The following is a 25216-nucleotide window of genomic DNA, read 5'->3' as shown; positions in this document are numbered from 1 at the left end:
TGGTGTACTACTGCAGCAGGATCTAGAAAAGTTAGGCAGATGGGCTAACAAATGGCAATTGAAGTTTAACATTGACAAATGTGAAGTACTGCATAGGGGCAGCAGTAACCCCAGATCAACGTACCAACTGTGTGGTATGACACTCAAGGTAGTGGAAAATGAAAAAGACCTTCGGGTAATTGTGCAGTCTGATTTGAAGTTCACTGAACAGTGCAGACAGGCTGCCAGAACAACTCATAGATTTTGTCAATGATATATACGAATTTTGCTAGCAGGAATAAGGAGGTGATTATCCCATTGAATAAGGCAATGTTTGGCCACACCTTAAGTACTGCATATAGGTCTGAAGGTCTTGTTGTTGGAATGAGTACAGAGAAGGGCAACGAGATTAATGAGGGAAATGAAGGTGCGCTCTCCAAGACAGGCTTTAATTCTTCAAATTGCAGCATCTGGAGATCACACCTGTGATGTGATCTAATCGAGGTGTTTAAGGCTTTGAATGGATTGAGAATGCTCAGTGCTGATGGGATTCTTGCTCAGACTACACACGAGGGACACAAATTCAAATTGAAGTAGGACAGTTGCGGACTAGATGTGTGGAAGTTTGCCTTTAGCCAGCAGATCGTTGATTGCTGGAACAAACTTCCATCTCTCATTGTGGAAGTTGATAGCTTAAATAAATTTAATGAAGAATAGACAAACTATTGGAGGGAATGAATGGCTGAAATGACAGTTTTTTTTTTTGTTTTTTTTTTTTGCTAATGCTCTGTATGCTTTCTTTTTTTGAATCTTTTCCCTCTAATAAATCTAACTTTTAATAAAAAGCAAAAATTTTAGTAAACATAATTATCTTTTAGTAAAAATGAATATTAAATGGCTTTTTTAGAGCATTTCATGTTGGCAGTATTTTCATTAAGGGTAATTAGATCACTTACTAGTTTTAGCTCATATTTATTGTTTTTGCTCACAGAATTTTTTCAACCCTTAATTAGGTCCTTCTTGGTCAATGGTATAATAGGATATATCCTCCTTGATTGATCAAAACCTCTTCATTTTTAGATATCTGTATACTGCCTTGCCACAAACAGCAATAAATTTCTTTTCTTAAAAGATTAGCACATATTCATTTTAATGCCCAGGAAAATTTCGGCTAGTATTCCAAGGGAAAATTTACGTTTTCATGAACAAACTTTGTATGTAGCTATTTAAATGACCAGAATTTAAACAATTTTCAAAATTTAAGGGTGTCAGTGGTGGCAGACATCAGCTCGTTGAACCAAAGTACACACTGCACCTTCTTGATATTGGTAAATTCTGCCATGATTAGTTTTGTAATTTAAGAGAACTTAGTTTGAACTTAGTCTGCAGTAGTTTCATGAGGGTTATCAATGAAATGAATGTTTGAACACCTGTTTAGGACAGATAATGCCAATGTATTAGGGCTAGGTGGGAGGCATGCTTATCAAAAACATGGCTATAGCATTTTTGATATGGAACTTGCACATGCCAGTATACATGTGATGTTGTTGTTGGAACTGATAGGGAAATAAGATTAGGGGTCATGCTACAAACCAGAACCTTGAGCACCTCTGTGTGCAAATGGAATGGGTGAGACATTTTGAATGCCTTGTTATAGGCCATTTTAATTTGCCTGTTATTAACGAGTATGTGAGAGGGAGAAACTCATCATGGGAGACAAAATTTTAAAATCGACTAGATGATTGTTATTTATAACAACAGTAAAAGTACTCTGTACAAGAATATTTTATATGTGATTATCACATGTGAGCCAATAATACTATAGGGCTGATGATATGGGAACCAGTTACCTAGGCTATGCCAGGTTTATTACAATCCAAAACAGCTGCACATGTGCTTGCTTGTGCATTGATGCTAGGGATATAGTAAATAAATTTCAATTTGGAGTATTAGTTAAGTCATCTAATGCAGACATTTTAGGAATATTGGAAAGAGCATTGTTCAGACATAGGGTTAAGAAATTTGAATAGGCAAGTACATTGTGTATGCTGCTTTGTTACAGCAGTTCCAAAGGATTCCCTCAAACCCACCTCTTGTGTTGTTTTCTTTTGCCTGGAATTCCTCTGGCTGGCTTCCATTCTTGCCACGACCCTGGGTTTTTAACGAGAATGCTCATTAAAAAGATAAATAATAATATAAATTAATTTTAAAAGATATAAATAGTGCATAAGATTCAATATGAAAGGAAGGACTTGCAAATAGTATTTAATGTTGTTGGATGGTACAATATTAGGGGATGATAGAGAAGCATCTCCTGTCAAGGAAGGATCACTGGGTAAGCATTGAAGCAGGCACTGTACAAGTGTAATAGCAGAATACCAATCATTATATGCTAAGTGATGTGTACACTATCCAGATTGCTAGGTTCAGCTTATCTACACCATTGTGAAGGACTGAGCCATATTCAGGAAAAACTGCAACCAGTCATAGATGGCCTGGGTCAGGAATCATCTTATAAAATGCCACAATTGTTTGAATGGAATAGAAAAATAGGGGAAAAAATCCTTCTGACATTTTAAGTTTTAATGAACTTTAGACTATAAATGAGAAAATTTGAGTCAAATGTTCTGATGTCAACAATTGATACTTAGTTTCTTAATATTTAAAAAAATAATAATAATTACTTTGTCTAGAAATGAATTAATTAAGTTTACATTGTTGCAAACTTTTTTTAGTTATATTGCTTCGCTGAGAAATATTGTATCAATAGTCTTGCATTTGGTGACAATGCCAGTTGTTATATAATGCACATGTTTAATTTACAAAATGCACATCTCTTTAACAAGAAGAGAAGTTTTTTTTTTTTTTAAAGAAAAAGTGAAAATAGCAATAGAGGCATGTGATGCAAGAAAGCAAGTGTATAAGCTTATGTAGCATCAGCCAAAAAAATAAAAATAATAAAAAAATAAATAAAATTAAAAAAAAAATAAAAATTCACACAACCATTCCCTCTAAAAGTTTGTCCAATTCCTCCTTCAATTTATTTAAGTTATCAACTTCCACAACGATAGATGGAAGTTTGTTCCAGCAATTAATCACCCTCTGGCTAAAGGTAAATTTACGCACATCTATTCTACAACTGTCTTTCCTCAATTTGAATTTATGCCTCCTTAGGTTCATAGGCTGAGAAAGTGGAAGAATCCCATCAGAATTCAGTGTGCTCAATCCATTCAAGGCCCTATACACCTCATTCAGATCACCTTGCAGGTGCCTAGTCTCCAGCTGCTGCAATTTGCAGAACTTGGACCTCTCTTCGTAAGAAGATCCCTTCATTCCCTTCACCAATCTTGTTGCCCTTCTCTAGATGATTCTGCAATGCATCTTTAACCAGTGACTCCATTATTTTACCTGGAACAGAAGTTAAACTAACTGGTCTGTAATTACTCATGTCATCCTTCAATCCCCTTTGTGAATTGGGGATACATTTGCACATCTCCAGTCCATGGGGACTTCCCCTGGGTCCAACGATGCTCTCTTAATTATTGCTAAGGGTTTGCTTAACACTGGCTTTGAATGGTGAAAAACATAAACCTTAAGTATATGTTTTGTATGATGATTCAAGAGGAATCCAAATTAGTATTTATATAGATAAATGCATAGTGCAAAAATTGTCAATATACATAATTAACAAGACTGATTTTGGGAAAATGGATAATATGGATGAAAAGCAGAAGTTTAAATGTGTTATGCTTTTGCATCAAATGATTAGAACTCTGCACAAAGCAGCATACATAAATTCAAATTTCATGAACACATCCCAAATTTGAAAGAAATTTTGAATTAAGAACGTTTGCATTTTAAGGTTTTATTGGTACAGCATAAAGTTTGTTTCTGTGCTCTCCAGAAATAAAGGTTTGCAAACTATGAAATAGAACAAACTTTTTATAATCTTATACACTGCTTGAGAAAGAATTCAGAAACAAAAAGAAGCCTGAAAAGATTATACTTGAACAGTTCTTGCTGAAAAATGGGAAACTTCGTTCTTAATAGAAACTGAAACTTTACTATTATATATTGGAAGGAACTTCTATACTGAAAAAGGATGTTTTGATTTTACATATTAATTATTCAAAAAACACTGTTTCAGCAAATATCAATAAAATAGTAAATTTAGTTAAGGCTATAATTAAGAAACATCTATATTTAAATAAATAATGATTGCTTAAGTTTTACATATCCTCTTTTTTGAACTTTTCATTGTACATGTACAAAAGTTGTTTGCACAATTATGTTTTACTATTTTATTTATCTAAAAGGTCTTGGTTATTTGTTTAAGGCAAAGACACTAGAAAATTCAATTAAGATTTGCTAAGGTAACCTGAACCTATGTTCATAAAAGTATGGAAATCATAGATTGGCCAGCTTGGATAAAGGTAGTTTATAAATACGTTTCCTTAACATGATGATGGGTGATCACCTGCATTAGTTTCTGATATTTTTTTACAGTTTTCGTACAACCATTGCACAAGAGAACCAGTCAAGTGATCCGCAATTATATGGCTTTTTGCTTGAAGTAAGCATGGTACTGTGTTGGTAGTTTCAGGTTACATCTTTTTCTTCTTATTCACTAACTTGGTAAACGTTTTATTTCCCCCCCCCCCCTTTTTTTTTAGGAAACCCCCAAACACGAGAGGTATTAAAACCTATATTACTTAGTACTGTGCATGAGTTGGAGGGTGAGAAGATGAAAGAAAATGCTTGTTGGCATTAGACTTAAACTTCTGTAAATTGTAATTTTTAAAGAAATACATATGAAGGAAGGTGGTTTCAGAAAATGGAAGTTGAAGAAATAAATGAGGAAAAAGAAATGTTGGTTCTGTGAGTTTCAAGTTGGACAATAAAAGGATGTTGACTGGTTGTGGCATGTGTTTGGACTGCTTTTAAATAGAGAGCAGGAATTATAGAAGCCAATTCAAAAGCCAATTCATATTGACTGAAACGGGCACATTGGTCACTTGGCCCCAGAATGCTGTATTGTCCGTATGCATGTCTTAGGTGCCTTATTTGCAGGTGCCTCTGTAGCCAGGTGGGAAGGAGCAGCAGTGCATAGCACACGCTTCTTGATTAGACCGGGGTTCGAGCCGTCACCACAAATTAGGAGGATGTGGAAAGGTCAGGGAATGACCACCACATATCCCGGAGCAATATGGTCTTAGTTGCTAATGCTCCAAATAACAAACAAAAATCCTTATTTGCATGAACGGTAAGTGAGGAGAAATAAGCCTCTCTATCACTAAATCCAACTTCTGTAAATGCAAGTGGAATTTCTGGGTAGACAAAGCTGTTAAACTTACATACCTCTGGAATGGTGTTCTTAAGTGATCCTCTGCAACTATTATACACAAGAATCCCATTGATGTCAACATCAGGAAATGCAGTGTGCATCAATGGTACATCTTTAGCAACTGGTTTCTTTGTGTTGTTTTCGAACCATAGGCAATCACAAATGTAGCATACAGAACAGAAATCATTTCTCATAAATATCCTTTCAAACTCCCAATAGGCATTCTTGTGTGAAAAGGAGCTTGATTATTTAAACTCATCTTCTCCACAATTGGAGAACTGTTCTGCTGTACATAATTAATACTCACTTCAGATACATTGTTGTTAGATGGAGCTGCATTGTTGGTTGAAGGCACTGCTAAATCCAATGCTTGATTTTCTGTTTGTGTTTTACGCAGTCTCGATAATCTTTGTCGTTCTCGCACTGCAAGTGATCATTAGGGTTCTGCCTCTTGACCTTGAAGTAACCCCTCACAGATATGCTACAGCAACTCAGGCATCGAAATGCCACAACATACATGGACACCACAGATCTGGAAAATAATCGACAAACTGAGAAAAAGAGACTTCAAACTTAACTAGAGAATACCTGGCAGCAATGCTGACGAACTCCACCAAAGGGGCTATTACACGGAAGTTCCTTCCTAATATACAAGTCTAATCGCAATATCCATCATGGTTCTGCCCTGGACTGCACTCCACCTACCTTCTCACAGGACACTGTAAGGTTATTTGCACAGCAGCTAAAAAAACTGATTTTTGGACCACTTTTACCTACCATATAAACAGAGGCAAGTGAAAGTGTGGATGACTCAGTTCTTCAAAACACAGATGGATTTCCGGGATAGAGGAAAATCTCTCTCTCCTAATTCTCTAATAGGATACTTACAGTAGAAAACAGATTGACCAGAGCCAATGTCCAAGTTGGGAATATGCCTTAATCTTTGCCAATGCCTCTGGAGTTAGCAGTTGAGCAGCTCTACTTCTTGATTACAGTAGTGTGTATGGGTTTTACTACTTCCATCACTGCTGGGCAAAAGCCTCTTCCAAAACTTTCCATCTTTTTCTATCACACGCCATGATAGAAAAAGTTTCCTCCTGCAGGGTTTTATGGGTACCACTAAATTGTGGTACCCGTAAAAAGATTTAAAAAGATTAATTCATGGAATTAATCTTTTTAACTGTTAAAAGCTAAATGGATTAATTCTTAATCCTTTTAGTTCTTAATTCATGCTTTCTATAGCATCAGCTTTAATGCCTAAAGGCCAGAGAGGGCCTTTAGGCAATAAAGGCCAACAATGCGTATCCAGGTCTCTTAAAATCAGTTCATTGTATGAAAATTTTCTTCGTTATACAGAAACTATTTTCAGTGTAGACCAAGAAGAATTCAAAACAGTCCTCTACATAGAAAAATTCGCTATATGGAAGTTCGTTAAAGAGAGGTCCGACAGTATATGAATAGTTTAATTGATTGTGATTTTATTTTAAAAAGTAGTTTTCAACAATTAGTTTTATCGTTTTTTTGTTCTCTTTTGGTAGGCGTATCTGGGAAGATGTCTACAGAAACTGCTGATGAGGATGATAATTTTGGTACCGAACAGTCACATAAGGTATTGAATTATATTTTATTATTGGGAAATATGCTTTTCAGGCTGAAAGGAAATAAATTTTATTTTTATCTATAATATAGTCAGTTGAAAATTTTGGAATATCCTGGTAAACTGCAAATAGTGGTCAGAAAAATATATTAGAATGCATTGGTGGTACTATGCTAATTTATTCATTTAGACACTCTTTTCTGCCATTATTCTGTCATTCAGATGTTACGTTGACCCTGGTCACTGTTAGGACAGGAACCATGGTACTTTATTGAATGTCCTCTGTGACAGTATGTTTTTGCCACTTGTCACTCATTTGAAGTCTATTTGAATTCCACCATAGACTAGAGGAATTTCTAAAGGTTTCTTCTTTGGGTTGTAGTTAGCCAATTTCAGGCAGAGGGAGTAGGGTTTTTCCAGTGAACACACACACTTGACAGACATACAGGCATAATGCATACAGTGCAATATTGTCTACGTGCCTAAAATCCTACAAACAACAACAACAACAGCTTAATTGAGATCCTCAATACTTTATTGGTGAAACCACTTGTTTGGAGCTGTCTGAATTCAAATCTCATCAGGGGAGGAATTCTTAAAGGCCTCTTAAATTTCAATCATGAATAGTCACTGATCTCAGGAGGAGATACTAGGGTTTCCCGAGATATTTTTCATGACTTTGCTAGGAACATAGTGTATAAACTTGATGGATTTAAAGATGAACTGTGGCAGAGAAGAAAATGCATGTTATAAATTGTCAGGTGATAATTTGGTACATGTAAACTAGTCTGTTTACAAGTCACAAAGAAGTTTGCAAGCTAAGCATCAGATTATAAGATGTCTCTGGCAAAGAAAAGCATCAGATACTTCTATGCTTATATTAACAGTAGAAAGAAAGTATTCAATCACCTTAGGCCACTTGATGTCAATGGTTTAACTGTTGATGACAAATTGAACAGGTATTTTGTATTTATATTCATACATAAGGAGTTCGTTAGGGAGGGGAATGCCAGAAGCTCATCAGATTCTAACAGGGAGCTAAATGATTTTGTGATACCTGAGGAAATTGGAAGAGAAATTCTTGAAGCTTAAAATAAAAAAAGGCACCTGATGTAATGTGATCTATCTGGTTACATTAAGGGAGGCAGCAATGGAGGTATGCAAATCCTCTGCCATAATTTAGAGAGCATCTTTGGATACTGGTGAAACAATTGCACAACTCCAGCCTATGGGCTGGAGTTGTGCAATTGTTTCACCAGTTCACAAAGGAGGATCAAAGGTTGACATGAGTAATTACAGACTTCTTAGCCTAACTTCTGTTCCATGGAAAATAATGAAATGACAAGTTAAAGAAGTTATGCAGGACCTTCTAGACAGGGCTGCAGGTATATTTTCAGTCAGAGCATGGGTTTGATAAGGGGAAATCATGTCTGACCAATTTGATTGGTGCTATGATGCAGTGATTAAGGAACTGTATTCGAAAAATAATTCTGATATTATATACAGTACTTAGGTTTCAGGAAATCTTTTGATAATATTGCACATAAGAGACTGCTGTACAAATTGAAGCAGTGTAGCCTTAAGGGAAAGTTGCTGCTGTGGATAAAGGTATAGTTGAGTGGGAAAAGAAAGTGTGGTTATCAGTGGACACAGCCCTTTGTAGACTAATGTTGTTAGTAGACTTCCACACGGTTTGGTGCTGTGTCCGTTGTTGTTTTCTGTATTTATTAATGATATTAGTGAGGGTATATTATGCTTAACGTCTAAGTTTGCAGTTGATACAAAGGTTGGCAGGGTGGTTAATGACAGTAATGATGGTGCAGCTGCAACAAGCTCTAGAGAATAAGGCCGAGGCTGAAAAATGGCAAGTGAAGTTTAACATTGACAAATGCAAAGTACTGCATATGGGTAGCAGTAATAATATATAAACTGTGTTGTGCTACACTCATGTTGGTGGAAAATGAAAAGGACTTGGGAGTAATTGTGCAGTGTGATATGAAATTCCTGCCCTGTGCGGAGAATAGGCAGAAAATGGTAGAGTGGCTGACCATGGACTTTAACTTGGAGGGCAACCAGCAGTGTTTCCAAGATGATGATCCAATGAATGCTCCTCTGTATGGGCCCTTAGAGTAGGCTCCTGGTCAAGGTAACCATACTTACTGCCACCAATAACAATTGAAGTTTGCATCTGAACAGCATCATTAGACCATTCACAACTAGAAATCAAGTTGCCTTTTCTGACAAATTGCATTTCTGCTTTGATATGGGAGGTAGATGCAGGGTACAGTGGCAAACTGTAGAGAGGGATCGCTCTGATATCCTGGTCCAACAGAAACAGGATGGCAGCATTGTTTTGGTATCTGGGTGTTTTCCTGTTAATCTCTTGGAGCCCTCATACCTCTAGCCTGAATGCACTCTGAATGCTAAAAACTGCCTACCCATTGTGGCTAATCAGACAGTCACCATGAAAAAGGGGCATGGTGACTGTCTTTCTGGATGGCACAGGTGCACTCCAGCAGGATAATGTGCCCTGCCATGTTGCCAAAATTGTTTGAGAGTGGTTTGCCATACATAAAAGTGACCTCCAGTCCCCTTGGCCACTGAATTTGCCAGATATGAATCACATAATCCCAGAGATATAATCTATTTTACTATATCTGGCAAAATAGAATATCTCTGGGATTATGTGAATTGATAGATCTGCTATTTAAATCCTCCACCACAGACTATTGCAGATCTACAGGGCATGTATCATGGTGCCAGCATTGCAGCATGGAACAACATAACTCCTGAACTCTTCAGAGGCCTTATAGAGTCCTTGCCTCAATGTGTGGCAGTGGTACTGTTGGATGGCAAGAGGAAAACAAATCCACTATTGGGTAGGTGATCATAATGGACAACATCTCTGAGCCAGCAAAAATAATTTTATGGTGTCTTAGCACAATTTTAGTGTAATGCTGTTTGCACAGCCCTCACAGTCATTAGAATTTTCCAATACAAACTTAGTATGTCAGAACTATATTAATATCATCACTGCCCTATTAATTAGCCAAGGTTAGGCAAGGAACAATACTGGCCTACTAGATATGAATAGCATAAATATTGATAACCCCATTTAGTTTGCTAACAAATGAAATAAAAGTTTTTAGGGATGGTAACACCAGAAGTACAATAAGTTATAACTGGGAGTTAAATGATTTCATTATAACTGAGAAGAAAGGGAAGAGAAATTGCTAAAGCTAAAAGTAATTAAGCCATCTGGCACTAATGTGATCTATCAGTTACGTAAAAAACATAACAAAAGAGGCACACAAAATCTTGCCATAATTATGACAGCATCCTTGGAATTAAGGGAGAATTCTATCAATTGGAGGTGTGTAAATGTGTGTCTCCTCTTCAAAAGGGGGGATCAAAAGATAATGTAAGCAATATAGACTGGTAAGCTTGACTTCTGTATCAGGGAAAATAATGGAGTAAGTGTTTAAAGAAGAGTATCGCAGAATCATCTTAACAGGACTGGAATTATATGGAACTCACTGCATGGGTTTATTAAAGGGAAATCCTGTCTTACAAATCTGAATAGCTACTGTGGCAATAACAAAGGAACTGGATGCAAATAATAATAATTTAGATATATAATTAGATTTCAGTAAAACTGTTGACACTGTTCCACGTGAAAGACTGCTGTACAAATTGAAGCAGTGTGGCATTAGGGGCAAGTCACTGTTATGGATAAATGGATGGTTGGCAGAAGACAGAGGGTGGTTATAAATGGCACTACTCTTCTTGAACAGATGTTATTAGTGGAGTCTTTCAGCATTGATTAATACCCCCCCCCTCACTGTTTACATTGTTTATCAGTGATATTGCTGAAGTCATATAAAGCTTATTGTCTATGTTTGCAGATGATACAAAGGTTAGCAGGGTAGTTAATGACTGGAATAAAGACATGCTACTTCCTCAAGACCTATATAAATTAGGCAGTTGAGGTGTAAAGTAGGAAAATGCAAGATGCTTCATATGCAGCAGTAATCACAGAATAATATATCACTGTATCCAGCAATCTTTTTGACCAATGTTTGAAAACCACAGGTAGTGAACTTGTTAAGTGGTAACATATATTCTTGGTTGATCGAGAGCAAATAAAACCTATGGGTAATATTATAGTCCAGCATAAAATTCTCAGAGCTGTGCAAATAGGCCACAAGAGCAGCTCATGGGACTATTTGGGCTTTCTTCCCACTATGACTGAATTAATCAGCCCCGTGGTGAAGATTGCTTGATAAAAATATCCATTTTTTATTCCGTCAAATTGGAAAAAAGGCTCTAGAAGTAGGGTGATTTTCTCTCCAAGTGGAGTAAATTTGAAGCTGCATATCTTGGTATTGGAGAATGACCAAGACTTATGGATAATTTTACAGTCCAATAAGAAATTCTCTGAGCAGTGCAAACAGGTTGCTAGAACGGCTCATGGGATATTTTAAATGACATACAGGAATTTTGCCAGCAGGGGCAAGATGATTATCCCATTGTATAAGGAGATGGTGAAGCCACATTTTGAGTAATGTATGCCAGTCTGGAAGCTTCATTTTAAGAAAGATGTGGATCTCTTGGAACAGGTGTAGAGTAGAGCAACTGGATATGTCAAAACACAGCAGGTTGCCTTACCACAAAATACTTCAGTTCTGCAAATTGTTGAACCTAGGTACTTGTGATTGAAGTGTTTAAGGCTTTAAGTGGATTGAGTAAAGTTAACCCTGTTATCGTCTGCCCTCTAAGCATCAATTTTTAACCCACCACTTGAAAGTTGTCTCCCTGAAAAAAACTAATAATTTCCATAATTTCTACTCAATTTACAAAATTGAAACTCTCAATATACATAAACAGAAGTATATTCTTTGATTTCCTACCTTTAAATTGCAGCAAAAACTATTAATTCACTCGAAAACCGCAAAAATGTACGATCACATATCAATTTATGAAATCATGACTTCGGCAAAACACCGATCGAAGCTTTGAAGATGCTACGAGTTGCAGCATTCGTTTAAAATTTGCGCATTATCTCGGCGCAGCTGGCTAAAACCAATCAACACACACACAGAGATATAATTGACTGGTCAAGTTTACGTCGTTAGTGTTACAACTTTCTTGGAAAACAAACAGTTGAGCATCATTACTTGTGAACAATGTTTTGTATCGCTCTCTCACAACATATTGTTTTACTGCTTTTCGTAATTGTTGTACAAAAGAATTGACGAATTATTTTTGAAAAACAAAAATATCTTCTTTCCTTTCTTCAGTATGTATTGTATCTACTAACAAAAAATCAAGGAAATTCATCTATCAGAAACCACGGTGGAAATGGAAGAAAAAAACTGATCACTACAATGCACATTTCATTTTAAAAAAAAAGTTCGCTTTATTGTAATTGTTTTTAGAGGACTATATCGGAACAGCAGTTTCCTGGATGTATATTTGATCTTACAAAATTTCAAGAAAATATTATTCATAGCTGCGTTATAAACTTCGAAAACTTATGTTGAAGGAACTTCACATGCATCTCACCTGGTGTGCAAATGGAAAAAAAAACATACGCTACGAGTAATGGATTGTTTTCACAATCTGTTACTCGTCTTTAGTAACGGATTGGGAAATTGTAAGTAATTGTTACTGAATACTTCAATATTTCCTTGATATATGCATTTGATACCACCAAAAGATTTCAAGAGAAAAATTGTCATTATCACACATGCCTGAAAAATCCACCAAAAAGTGTCATATGTCTGCATGCTTGAATTCCATTCTGACCTGCAAATGTAATTACACTTCTCTGGCATTGACAGAGTAGCTGTTTACTGAATGAAGGAAAACAGGGTACATGTTCCTGAGATTTCCAGTTCCATTCATTCACTTGGGGGTTGGGAGGGCTCCTTATGGGAGGAAGTTCGCCCTTTTGGTGGGGAGAAGGCCAGGAGATTGTCAAAGGTCCAGAGCTCTAAATTTCATTTGTTTTATTTATTTATTATTATTATTTTTTTTTTTTTTTTTTTTTTTTTCTTGTGTTGTTCTAGCAATCCATCCTGGATTGGGGCTTCCCTGAGCTGGAATAGTCCTCCTGTTTTCTGCTTCCCCCTCTTCATCTTGGGGTGCCTCCATAGCCAGGTGGACAGGTGGTGTAGTGCATAGCACATACTTCTTGATTAGATTGGGGTTTGAGCCCATGCCCACCAAATACGGAGGATGCGGAAAGGTCTGGGAATGACCATCGCATATCCCCGGAGCAATATGGCCTTAGTTGCTAATGTTCCTAAAAACCAAATAACAAACAAACAAACAAACCTCTTCATCTTATACAAGTTTTTCTTTCCTCCCTGGGAAACTTGTTCCCCAGGGAGGAGGGCGTGCAGTAGTAGGGGAGGCCTTGCTTTCCTTCTGCTAGGGACGAGTACCTGGAGGTGATCACTGCTTCCAGGTAGCCAAAATGCCAAAACACAACATTACACTACAGAACACACATAAGCTCACAAACACAGTTTTTCTTTGCTGTCACTTTCTCCCATGTGGGATGAAAAACTCTCTCTCTCTCTCTCTCTCTCTCTCCTTCCCTTTCATCTATCTTCATCCAGCGGGGTGATTTTTTTTTTTTTTTTTTTTTTTACACGACACACGCACACTGGCCTTACCTTGACAGTGTGTAAAAACTGAAAATAGCAACGAGGCGGAGATGAACTTTTGTTCTAGGAGCCATCCATACAAAATAAAAAAAAAATAAAAATAAATAAATAAATAAAAAAAAAAATAATAATAATAATAAAAATAGCATTGCAGATCTAAGTCAGCTTCATCCTAGGATGCCGAAGTTCTAATTATTCTGATTTTGGTCCGGTGCGCATTTGTTTAAAAAAAAAAAAAAAAAAAAAACTTTGCTTTACTGCATTTGTTTTAGAGAACAATATTTTGCATTTTTACTTTCTAACATTATTTTGCATTATAGCTCTGTTACAATATTTTGCTTCATTTCTTTATGTTATTGCTGTAGCCAATGATATCGGTGGGCATGACGTTTCATCACAGGTGCTGAAGTTCTAATTAGTCATTTGACCCTAGGATGTGGAAGTACTAACAAGTCCGATTTTAGTCTGCTGCTCATTTGAGAAAAAATCCACAATAATCCCTCTGGAAATATTAGCGAGTGAACTGCATTATACATTTCAAACATCGTTGTATAGCTTATCCTTGAATACAAATGACTACGGTTACTTTCCTTTGAGTGACCGCATGTTTTTGTCTCGTACAGATGTTTTATTGTCGAAACTTCCTTTCAGTCAGTAAAATCATCAGTAGTCGTCCTTTATTGTTCCTAAAGTAATTCGTTACATTGGGGGAAACGGTTTTTGCTCCTAATTGAAGTAGCACTTTTGAATTTTCCCAAAGTGGATTTTCTAAACATATTGTAAATTAGAAGGAGAGTAAAAGAGTTGATAATTGGTGCCATTGGTGGGCAGAATTCCGACAAACAAATTTTCTGTTTATACTGACCATGTTGATGACCACATGGTCAGAGGAGATCTCAAGATAGAGAGAGAGAGAATACAAGAAACAGTGCCACATTTAGCAGTCACCGACTTGATTGTGTGAAATTGCGCATCTTCAGAAAACCACAGTAAAACAAGAGAAGTGATAGGGAGTAAATCTATTTTTCAGTGGGGTTTATCTTTTTATTGCAACTCAGAAGAGCAAATGACCGTGGATGGCGAATTTATTCGGCTTCTGAACTAAAACAGAATTTCTCTGTTTGTGATAACATCAAAGCGTAACAAGCAAATATTTTCTAACAATACTTTTTTGAGCAGTCCATTAGTTGTAATCTGTTAGCTTTGTATTGTTAGAAAATATTGCAGTTTTGTGAAGAATACACATTTCAAGAAACAATCCATTATTCATAGCAGATAATTTTTTTTATTTTCTCTCTCTTAGATGCACCAGTCTTCAAAGTTTATAACTCAGGTATAAATAGAAATACTTTCTTGAAGTTTCGTTAGAAGATCAAATTCAGGAATCTGCTGTTCCAATGTTGTTCCCTAAAAACAATTACAATTGGGCAAACCTTTTTTATATCAAATGCACATTGCAGTATTATCAGTTTTTTCCGTTTCCGATAGATGAATTTCCTTGATTTTCTGTTAGTAGGTGCAATACACATTGAAGAAAGGAAATACGATCTCTTCGCCTTTCAGAAACAGTTGTTGCTACTGTTTTGCTTTATTGCTTCTTATGTCAACTAACAGTAGCTTGCGTTTGTCTTTTGCTTGTTTTCTTTGGGTTCTCGATATAGCTGTATGGAGGATGATGTGACGTAATATGATTCCCATGCTTCGCTCATGAAGGGCGAAGTTATTTATCAAAACTACTCCTCTCTGTAAACAGAAATTCGCGCTCTAGATCAACAAATGAATCAAGTTTCGGGTTTCATAAGCCCTAGGCTGGTTAGGGTGGGGGGTGGAAAAATAAATTGAAAAGGCCTGAAAAAATGCATACTCAGTGTCATATTTTTGTCGTTTGCGTGAAATTGAATAGAAATTTCTGAAAATTTAAGTGGGAAAATTCAAGAAAACAGTTTTGGCTCCAGCTATAATGAGTTTCAGCTCTCTAGATAGAGTAAAAATTATAGAGTTAACTTGCTGAACCCAGTTGGGGTGGGAATGCACACCACCGGACAAAAAAAAACTTAAATTTAATCATGCTACCCACTTCCACAACACCAGATGGTAGTTTGTTTCATAAACCCAAATGGAAAAAATTTTCTTTCAGCCAGAGAGTGATTGTTGAAACAAACTACCATCTGGTGTTGTGGAAGTGGGTAGCATGATTAAATTTAAGAAAGAATCAGACATATCTTTAAAAGGGATGGACAGATGTGGTGGGTAGTGTTTTTTTTTTTTTTTTTTTTTATGTGAACCCCAAACACGAGAGGTATTAGAACCTATAGTACTTAGTACCGTGCTTGAGTGTTGCCATCAAAGTGAATTACATCACAGAACAACTTTCTCCAACTGTAAACAGAGACTATTTTGATGAATTTAGCATATTTTTCCAATTGTGCAACATGATGGTCATTGAAAGACAACTGTGTCTAATCATTGTTGTCTCAATTCCTGGTAAGTAGAAATGGTTTTATGTTCTTGCTACAGAAGACCATTTGCATGCATTTCTGTCTCAAGTAATCTTCATCATGAACCTGAATTGAGGCTTGTACAAAATGCTGTTCCAGTAATATCAGACAGAATTGTTGGTGTTCATATTCGATGAAAAGCTGACTTTCAGCCATATTTGTCAACTGCAAAAATAAAAGTAAAAGTATGCGAGTTGCTGTTTCTTTCATTTCTCTATTGAATACGGAAAACTGTAAGAAAAAATAAGCAATTTCCACAGTCATTAAACAAAATGTTAGATGAGAAAATCCTGCGAAAAATGCACACTGAGAAAATTCTTTTTCTCATCATGTACTTTACTGTATTTGATGTTGCTCAGAAATATTGAGCATTTGAAGGCAGCCCATGTAAACTAGATGGAAATGAAACTGAAATTTCTAAAGGATTTGCAGTCCGATGTTAAAAACCAAATATTAAAGTGTTTATGCTCTAAAGTTTGAATATTCAGTAAAATTTAAAAATACAAATTAACTCAAATACAATATGTCTTAAACATTCAGATACAGTTTTATGGTGTGATGTTACTTTGAAGATACCATAGGCAGCAAGAAGTGTTTGCATTTCTGGATGTTTAAAAAATTTTTGATGTGCTGATTCCAAAGCACCATATAGCAAATAATGTTTGCTGTTTCAGCTATTATACTGTAATTTGTGTATGACAAGTGTTTATCAATTATCAATAAATTGTGTTCTTTTGGGAACTTTACTTATAATAATACATTCAGTATTGAGAAAAGGGTAGCCGTGATTTTATAATTACATTTGCTCATTTTTAAAGTTTAAGAAGATATTTTATATTATAGTAATTTTATGAAAAATCATTTTACACAGTCCAATTTTCTTTTAATGTTTACCAATATTTAATGTATAAAACTTTGTCCCCAAACAAGATTAAAATAGAAAAGTTTCTCCTTATTAAATTTTGTAATCCCATCAACAACAAATATTGAAGGATTGCAAAATTTAATAAGGATAAATTCTAAAATGTCACAGTAAATCTCAGCAGTGAGATTCACACATACATGATTTATCATATTCATGGACTAATAGATTAACAGTAGCAGCAGGCAGATGTGAAATTGATTCTTGCACTGCTTATATTGGAATGAGCAGCAAAGCCTGGAAAGCAAGGTGCTGGTGATTTCAAGGACAGCCGGGAGTCATAATGGAACAATAAATACATGGGCTGTGTTAGGGTAACTAAGAGTAAGAAGAGGTGCATGTATACTAACATCTATACCAATGCTAGGAGTATAGTAAATAAATTTAATGAATTTGAGGTGCTGGTCAAGACATCAAAGGCAAATATTGTCGGGTTATCAGAGACGTGGTGTCACACAGGTATAACTTATGCAGAATTGGAATTTGGAAGTACAATGTGTACAGAAAGGATAGACAGGATAGGAAGGGAGGAGGAGTTATGCTTCAGAAAACCACAGTAAAACAAGAGAAGTGATAGGGAGTAAATCTATTTTTCAGTGGGGTTTATCTTTTTATTGCAACTCAGAAGAGCAAATGACCGTGGATGGCGAATTTATTCGGCTTCTGAACTGTTAGTTAAGAAACGCATAAAATCTAATTAAGTACATCCAGTTGACATGGGTGGACAGTGCAATGTCGAGTCAGTTTGGTGTGGCACAAGCACTGGAAAAGCAAAATTGTGTTATAGGCCTAATGGCTTTGATCAGTACAACAAACAACTGTACAGAGAAATAGAGTGAGCCAGTAAATCAGATTGTCTTATAATGGGTGATTTTAAATTCCCAGATATTGACTGGAACTTGTGGGTTGGTTATTCCCACATTAGCAATGCTTTTGTGGATTTATTGGATGATTGTTTACTACTGCAGCTTGTTCGAGAGGCAACCAGAGGAAGAAATACTCTTGATCTGATTAACAATAACGATGCCTTAAGGTTACTTGTACTTTATTATAAGTAGGCTTATAGTTCTAGTTACGCTGGTTATTTTTATTTTTAATTTAGATAGTTTTTTGTAGGTTAGTATTTAATATATGTAAAACCATTGTTTTGTTCAAGTCTTGCAGCCATTGTTTTCGTATAGAGAGTAAGGAATTAAAATTTTTAATTGTGGTAAATAGGTAGCTCTAACTTAAAATTAGATAGTTTAATACATATTACTGCATTTAGGATTTGATTAGATGATGTAGTATTGATAATTAATTAATTATTAAATTTATTGATCTTATTAATTTTCAATACCATGCCCCAGGCTAGAGCAGCAAATCAACGGGCACAGAGTGGCAGGAGTGCTGTGACTTGTGGGAGAACTGAGGGGGGCGATTCTCCAATGCAATGCCTAAAAAAATGTGCAACTTTTGAAATGTTTGCTGAACTCTCTGAAACAGAACATGATCTAGCCAAGAGGATGTCTTTGTGTGCCTAATTTCTAGATACTCTCTGCTAGGTGCAGAAAGTATCTAGAAATTAGGCGCCAACTCAGCATTCTGATGGGTTTCAATGAGAGCTTGAGGTGTATGGTAGATGCCCTCAAAGAAATTAATATGAAGGCTCATCAAGCTTTCAGCTGCCCAACTCAACTCCAACACTCACTCTTGTGCATCAGGAAACACAGCAGCTATCTCCAGGGCAGAATGTGCTGGTCCCACATGAGTTAGTTATTGTCAGGGAGACTGGTGATATATTGTGTAAAAAGGATAGATAGAATATGATCAAGGTATGTCTTCCAGGGGCAAAAGTTGATGATGTTGTAGAGCAGATATCATCTTTTAAGGGCACAAAGGGTGATATTGTTGTACACGTTGACATTAAGAGTAGGAGATCTGCAGATTTACTTAACAAGTACAGGTCAATGTTGATAAAAAGTCTTGAGTTAGGGTTAAATTTGAAAGCATTTGCAATTCTGCCCAAACATGATGAGAACCTTGTCAATCAATTTGGCCTTGAGGGGATTGTGCAAAGCTCATGGGGTAGAATTTTTCTCAGCGTGGTCTGTTCTTAACAGGAGAGACTGCTTCTACAGGGATGGTATACACTTAAATAGAAGGGGTGCAAGAGTGTTTGCTGATACTATTGAGGCAGTGTTGGGTGGGTTGGAAAACTGCTGGCTTGGGGGGAATTCACAGACTAAAAGGTTAAAAGTAGCCACAGGCAGAGGTGAGGGTGATTCTTGCACTATTTTTATTAGAATGAGCAGTGGCCTGGATGGCTGGGGGTTTCAGGGACTGATGGCAGTCATCATGAAACAAATAAATACATGGTTTGTGTTAGGGTAACTAATAATAAGGATTGGTGCAAGTATACTTGCATGTACACCAATGCAAAATGTAAAGAAAATAAATTTCATGAATTTGAAGTGCTGGTCAAAACATCAAAGGTAGATATTGTTGGGATATCAGAGATGTGTGTGTCATACAGATATTAGGAATGCAGAATTGGAATTTGGGTAGTACAGTGTGTACAGAAAGGATAGACATAAGAAAGGAGGAGGGGTTATGTTTTTAATTAAGAAAAACATAAAATCTAAGGAAGTGCATCCAGTTGACATAGATGGACAGTAAATGTTGAGTCAGTTTGGTGTGACATAAGCACTGGGAAAGCAAAAATAAAAGTAGGAGTGTGTTATTGGCCTAATGACTCTAATGAGTACAACAAAGGGTTGTACAGAGAAATAGAGTGGGCTAAATCAGAATATCTCGTAAATGGGTGATTTTAACTTCCCAGATATTGACTGGAACTTGTGGGTTGGTCGCTCACACACTAGCAAGGCTTTTGTCGATTTATTGGATGATTGTTTTCTGTAGCAGCATTTCGAGAGGGAACCAGGGAGGGTAATACTCTCTTCTCTGGTTATTAGCAGTGATTATTCGTATAGTAAGAATTTGCAGATAAAGGAACCACTAGGTGACAGTGATCACAGTGTACTGATGTGTGATTGACTTCAAGATATAATTACCATCAGGAGTAAAGGTGACTGTAGTGGTCTCAGACATTTTTTAAATTCTATACAGTGAGATCAACTGATGATATTACCATCAGTTGATCTGCAAGAATTTGCAGATAAAGGAACCACTAGGTGGCAGTGATCACAGTGTGCTGATGTGTGATTGACTTCAAGATATAATTACCATCAGGAGTAAAGGTGACTATAGTGGTCTCAGACATTTTTTAAATTCTGTGCAGTGAGATCAACTGATGATATTACCAACAGCAAATTCCAAATGGCAAGCATTGAAGGAGTTAATTGTGGAAGGTACTAGGCTTTTCATACCGATTAATAAATATTGTTCGAGGTTTAGGCCTAAATGGACGTCGGATGAACTAATGAGGCTCTTGCCTGAGAAGAAAAATGTGTAGGATGCATATAAATTATAAGGTGACACAGAAGCCTATGGCAGATATAAGCTAATCTGTAATCAAGTCACAATGGAGGTTAGGTAGGCTAAGGCAGATTACAAATCTTTGGCAAAGGGTGCAAAGAAAAACTGCAAAGATTTCTTTACTTTATGTAAACCCTAGAAGGAAGTGGGAACGATCAAATTGGTCCACTTGATATGGACGGTTCGACTGTTGATGATCCTGATCAGGTAGATTACAAACTGAATGAGTATTTTGAATCTACATTCACACATGAGGAATTCTGTAGGGAAGTGGAGACCAGAAGCTTATCAAACTGTAACTTTACTGTTCCGGGGAAAATAATGGAGTCATTGGTTGAGGAAGCAGTGGAGGATCATTTAGACAAGACTGCAGTTATAGTTCAGACACAGCATGAGTTTTTAAAGGGGAATTGCTTGTCTGGCCAATTTGATTCGATGCTACGATGCGTTCACAAAGGAACTGGATGCGAAAAAAATAATTTTGATATCATATACTTGGATTTCAAGAAAGCTTTTGATACTTTTATGCATGGATGACTACTGCACAGATTGGAGCTGTGTGGCATTAAGGGCAATTTGCTGCTATGGATAAAGGGATGGTTGAGTGTTAGAAGACAGAAGCTGCTAATTAATTGACAATACTCTTCGTGGATTAATATTATTAATGGAGTCCACCATGATTTGGTGTTGGGCTCATTGTTATTTTCTGTATTGATCAATGATATTGATGAAGGTACATCAGGCTCTAAGTTTGCAGACGATACCAAGGTTGGCAGGGTTGTTAATGACAGTAATAACAATATGCTACTGCAACAGGATCTAGAAAAGTTGATCAGATGGGCTGAGAGGTGGCAACTGAAATTTAACATTGTAAAATGCAAAGTTTACAATGTATGGGTAACGTAACCCCAGACTAATGTATCAACTGTGCGGTACTACACTAAGGGTAGTAGAGAATGAAAAAGACTTGGGAGCAATTGTGTAGTCAGATATGAAGTTTTCTGAGCAATGCAGACAGGTTGCAAGAGCAGATCGTGGGGTATTATCAATGATATACAGAAATTTTGCTAGCAGGGAAAAGGGGGTGATTATCCCATTGTACAAGGCAATGGTCAGGCCGCACCTTGAGTACTGCATACAGGTCTAGAGGCTGCATTTTAGGAAGGATAGTACAGTTGCTTCAGCATGTACGGTGATGGGCAGGAAGATTGTTGAGGGTTGCTCTTACGAAAATGGGCTTAAGTTCTGCAAATTGCAGCATCTGGAAACTAGTCACCTGCAAAGTGATGTGATTGAGGTGTATAAGGCCTTGAATGGTCTGAGCAAGCTCAATGCTGATGGGATTCTTCCTCTTGCTGCGATTATGCAATTTGAGGGGGGCATAAATTGAAATTGAGGCAAAATCATTTGTAGAATAGATGTTTGGAAATTTGCCTTTAGCCAGTGGGTGGTTGATTGCTGGAAAAAACATCCATCTGTTGTTGTAGAAGTTATCTGAAATAAATGTCAAGAAACTTTCGGAGAGAATGGATGGGTGAAAGTATGGTGTTTTTTTTTTTTTTTTTTTTTGTTTGGCTGATACTGTATTATAAGCTTGCGTCTTTTGCATCAAATGCCTCTGCTAATGCTATTTCTTGAAAAATATGTTTTAGTAATAAATACCAAACAGTTATTCAGTTTTCTGTAATGTGTATAGTGGTATACAGGGATACTGTAATAGAAATACTAACATTAATGCTACTACCCTTAATGTATTTAATTTTTTTTTTTTTTTTTTTGTTAGGCCATTTTGTATGCACTTGGAATGGAACGCAGGAACAGAGTACTTGCAGGTTTGTACATGGGTCGCTCTGATGTTGCGGTAATGGTGAGGCAAGCTGCTCTTCACGTTTGGAAGGTAGTAGTTACAAATACGCCCCGCACCTTAAGAGAAATTTTGCCAACTTTGTTTTCCTTGCTTCTAGGTTGTCTGGCCAGTAACAGCTATGAGAAAAGACAGGTAAGTTTTGTTTCCCCCCCTCCCCCTAAGTTGCTGTTTTTAAAATATATTTGATTATAAATTTGAGATGACCCTTGCTTAAAAATATAAGGTATGGTTTTGAGCTATGGCTATATTTTTCTTAAAATTTTATAAAAAATGATTGAGTGGGTGGTTTTAATAAAGTTTATAAACTTAGTAAAATTTCAACATAGATATTTAATTTATTATAAGAATGTGCATGATAGTTTTAGCATTCATGAACATTCCTGTTATAAATATCTAGTCTGATCACAAAAAAAAGTTTATTTTTACACATCACTGTGTCTTTACAGCATTTGGTTTAAATTTTGTTTTTGAACGTCTTAACTACGTTTTCTGTTTACTTGCACTGGAAATAATAATTCTGAAAGAAGATTTTATTATATTATCCAAATCACAATCTATGATTATACTTGGTTAATTGCTTAGCAATGATAGTAAATATCATGCTCCATTTTAACTGCTCATTTAAATAATGCTTAGCTAATATTTGAGAAACAAAACTTATAGGCATTGAATTTACTTTCCTTAAATAAAAATCTTTCAGTTAACTCCTTGAAACATATACAGTCCATTCCGGTTATTTGGGACACAAGGGACTAGTGCATTTTGGCCCGATTAAGCGGCTGCCCCAATTATCCAAAGTTTCACGTAAATAGTTAAAAATACAATGTACTTTCCCCCCCTACAATTAGTTCACTGTACAATCAAATCACATTACGACGAACTCAAAATAGTAAAGTACCGTTCACTATTCGATGTGCAGTAAGCGCCGGTCATTGTGATCATGTTTGTGAATTGAATTTTAATTCTATTAAACAGCGATTCTAATTAGCGAAAATAGGGGGAATATTATCCACAGGCTATAAAAGCAAAGATATATTAAGCACAAATTTACCCTTTATTACCTTACCAATTAAAAAATTAAATGATATGTGAAAATCGGAAGAATATACATAATAATCGGAATAATTAATATGTGCTGCAATATGTACATACGAACTAGTTGACATTTCTGTTCACTCACATTTGTGGGGGGGGGGTTAAAATTTAAAACAGTAAAAAGATAAGCAATCAGTAACAAAGAACATGGCACACACAAATTGCAAGTAACACAATACGCGCAAGTGAGAACCGAGTAACAGCTTTAAAAATAGGAATGAAGAGAGAAGATCTGAAAATTTATTTTTTTATATGATTGAAGATTTCATGGAAGTGTAAAAACATTTCACCATAATAACCCACAGAATTCCAGCTGTTGGTATTATCGCAAATTCAGTAAGATCGAGTTTACTGTCCATTTATGATAGATTTCACTAACAGAAAAGCCCAATAAACATGTGACTGCTAATTATTTTTATTGTTTTATGGTTGTGACCTCCAGAATTTCAACTGAACCACGTGGTACCGTCTGAGACAATCGTAGGGTAATCTCCAGTGCTAAGGTCTCCTGCCCCGATTAAACGGCATGCTGTCCCAATTAAGCGAAGTAAATCCTGGCTATTTTCTCGATTGGTTTCTGTTTTTTAAGATTTTCCCCAAATAAACGGCTGCCCCAATTAACCGGTGGCCCAAATAACTGGAATCCACTGTATATATATATATATATTTTTCACATTTTCAATCAAGCTCAGAGTTAATAAAACTGAATTTCACTTTTAAATTCTGTCAAAAATTTGTAAATAAATTATACAACTTCATTCCATAGTTACTCTACTTCTTTTGTAAACATTTTTTTTTTGCTAAGTTGCTTGTAGTACCAACAGGTGTAGCCAGAGAAACTTGAAACAATTGCACATCTTTGGTACATGTATGTATGTCAGAATAATAGAAATTAAGGTATGCTTTTACAGTCATGTACAAGTAAGCCGTTTTGTTTTACTAATAAAAACTTTACTCTTATAAATAAAGGTTTATTTCATAATTCACCAAAAAAATTGTACTGGATAGTACAAAGGTAAGTATGCAAGGTGATATTAGTAAGGCCAAATGATGCAAGCATATGATGTTTTTCTACATCAGCCAAAATAAAAAAATAAAATTGTTCATTGAGATTTTATATTCGCTGCCTCCATTTTTTCTTTCAGTTGTTGGAGGGGGGGGGGGGCAGTCCTCCTTCATTCATCTTATCAGCCATTTCAGCATCTTATATGTCTCAATCACAAGACCTTCCCTTTCCCTTTGATGAGTAATTTTCAATTTCTGTGCTGCTCATCACTAATTTGTTCACCCTTTTTTTTTTTTTTGTTAACTATCTCTCAAAATTTCCCTTTCATTTTTAGGTGCATTCCCCAAACATGTATACAGTAATACCCCGAAGTTACGCGATAGGTGGGTCCGACGAAAAGCGCGTAAGTCGAATTCGCGTAAGTCGGGGTAAAACTTTGTATATAAATACATATAAATTTTGCTTAATTGGGACCAAGGACTAACAAAAACACTAGTTTAGAAGAAAAATATTAATAAAATTGCAGTTCTTTATACATATTAATACAAAATATGTATTAAAAAAAACAAATGACTTACGTAAAAAAGTTATTTCGATGTCGATGGCTTCATAAAATCTAACAAATTCGTCTGACGACACAGCGCGTTCTTTTTTTCACGCAGAATTCCTTCGTAGCAAGCTAATAATTTTTTTATTCCTTGCTTTGTAGCTATAACGCGTTCTTCGTTGGAGTCTATGTTTTCTAAAATTTTTAAGC

At 36.0% G+C, this 25216-nt stretch overlaps 1 protein-coding gene across 2 annotated transcripts in view; it reads left to right on the top strand.

Moving 5' to 3' along the window:
* Positions 1–25216, top strand: part of l(3)80Fj (lethal (3) 80Fj) — a 694407-nt gene that overhangs the window by 467412 nt on the left and 201779 nt on the right. For both annotated transcript variants that reach the window (XM_090387924.1, XM_090387932.1), the window contains exons 40-41: positions 6862–6932; positions 22275–22490. In XM_090387924.1, the coding sequence (XP_090244050.1) occupies positions 6862–6932; positions 22275–22490 (287 nt within the window). The remainder of the gene's footprint in view (positions 1–6861; positions 6933–22274; positions 22491–25216) is intronic.

This window comes from Mastigoproctus giganteus, chromosome 2 (assembly GCF_048544385.1).
Source record: "Mastigoproctus giganteus isolate SK-2022 chromosome 2, ASM4854438v1, whole genome shotgun sequence".
In the NCBI taxonomy this organism is placed as follows: Eukaryota; Metazoa; Arthropoda; class Arachnida; order Uropygi; family Thelyphonidae; genus Mastigoproctus; species Mastigoproctus giganteus.
The sequence above is the reverse complement of the archived record's forward strand: the minus strand, read 5'-3'. Positions and strand labels throughout refer to the sequence as shown.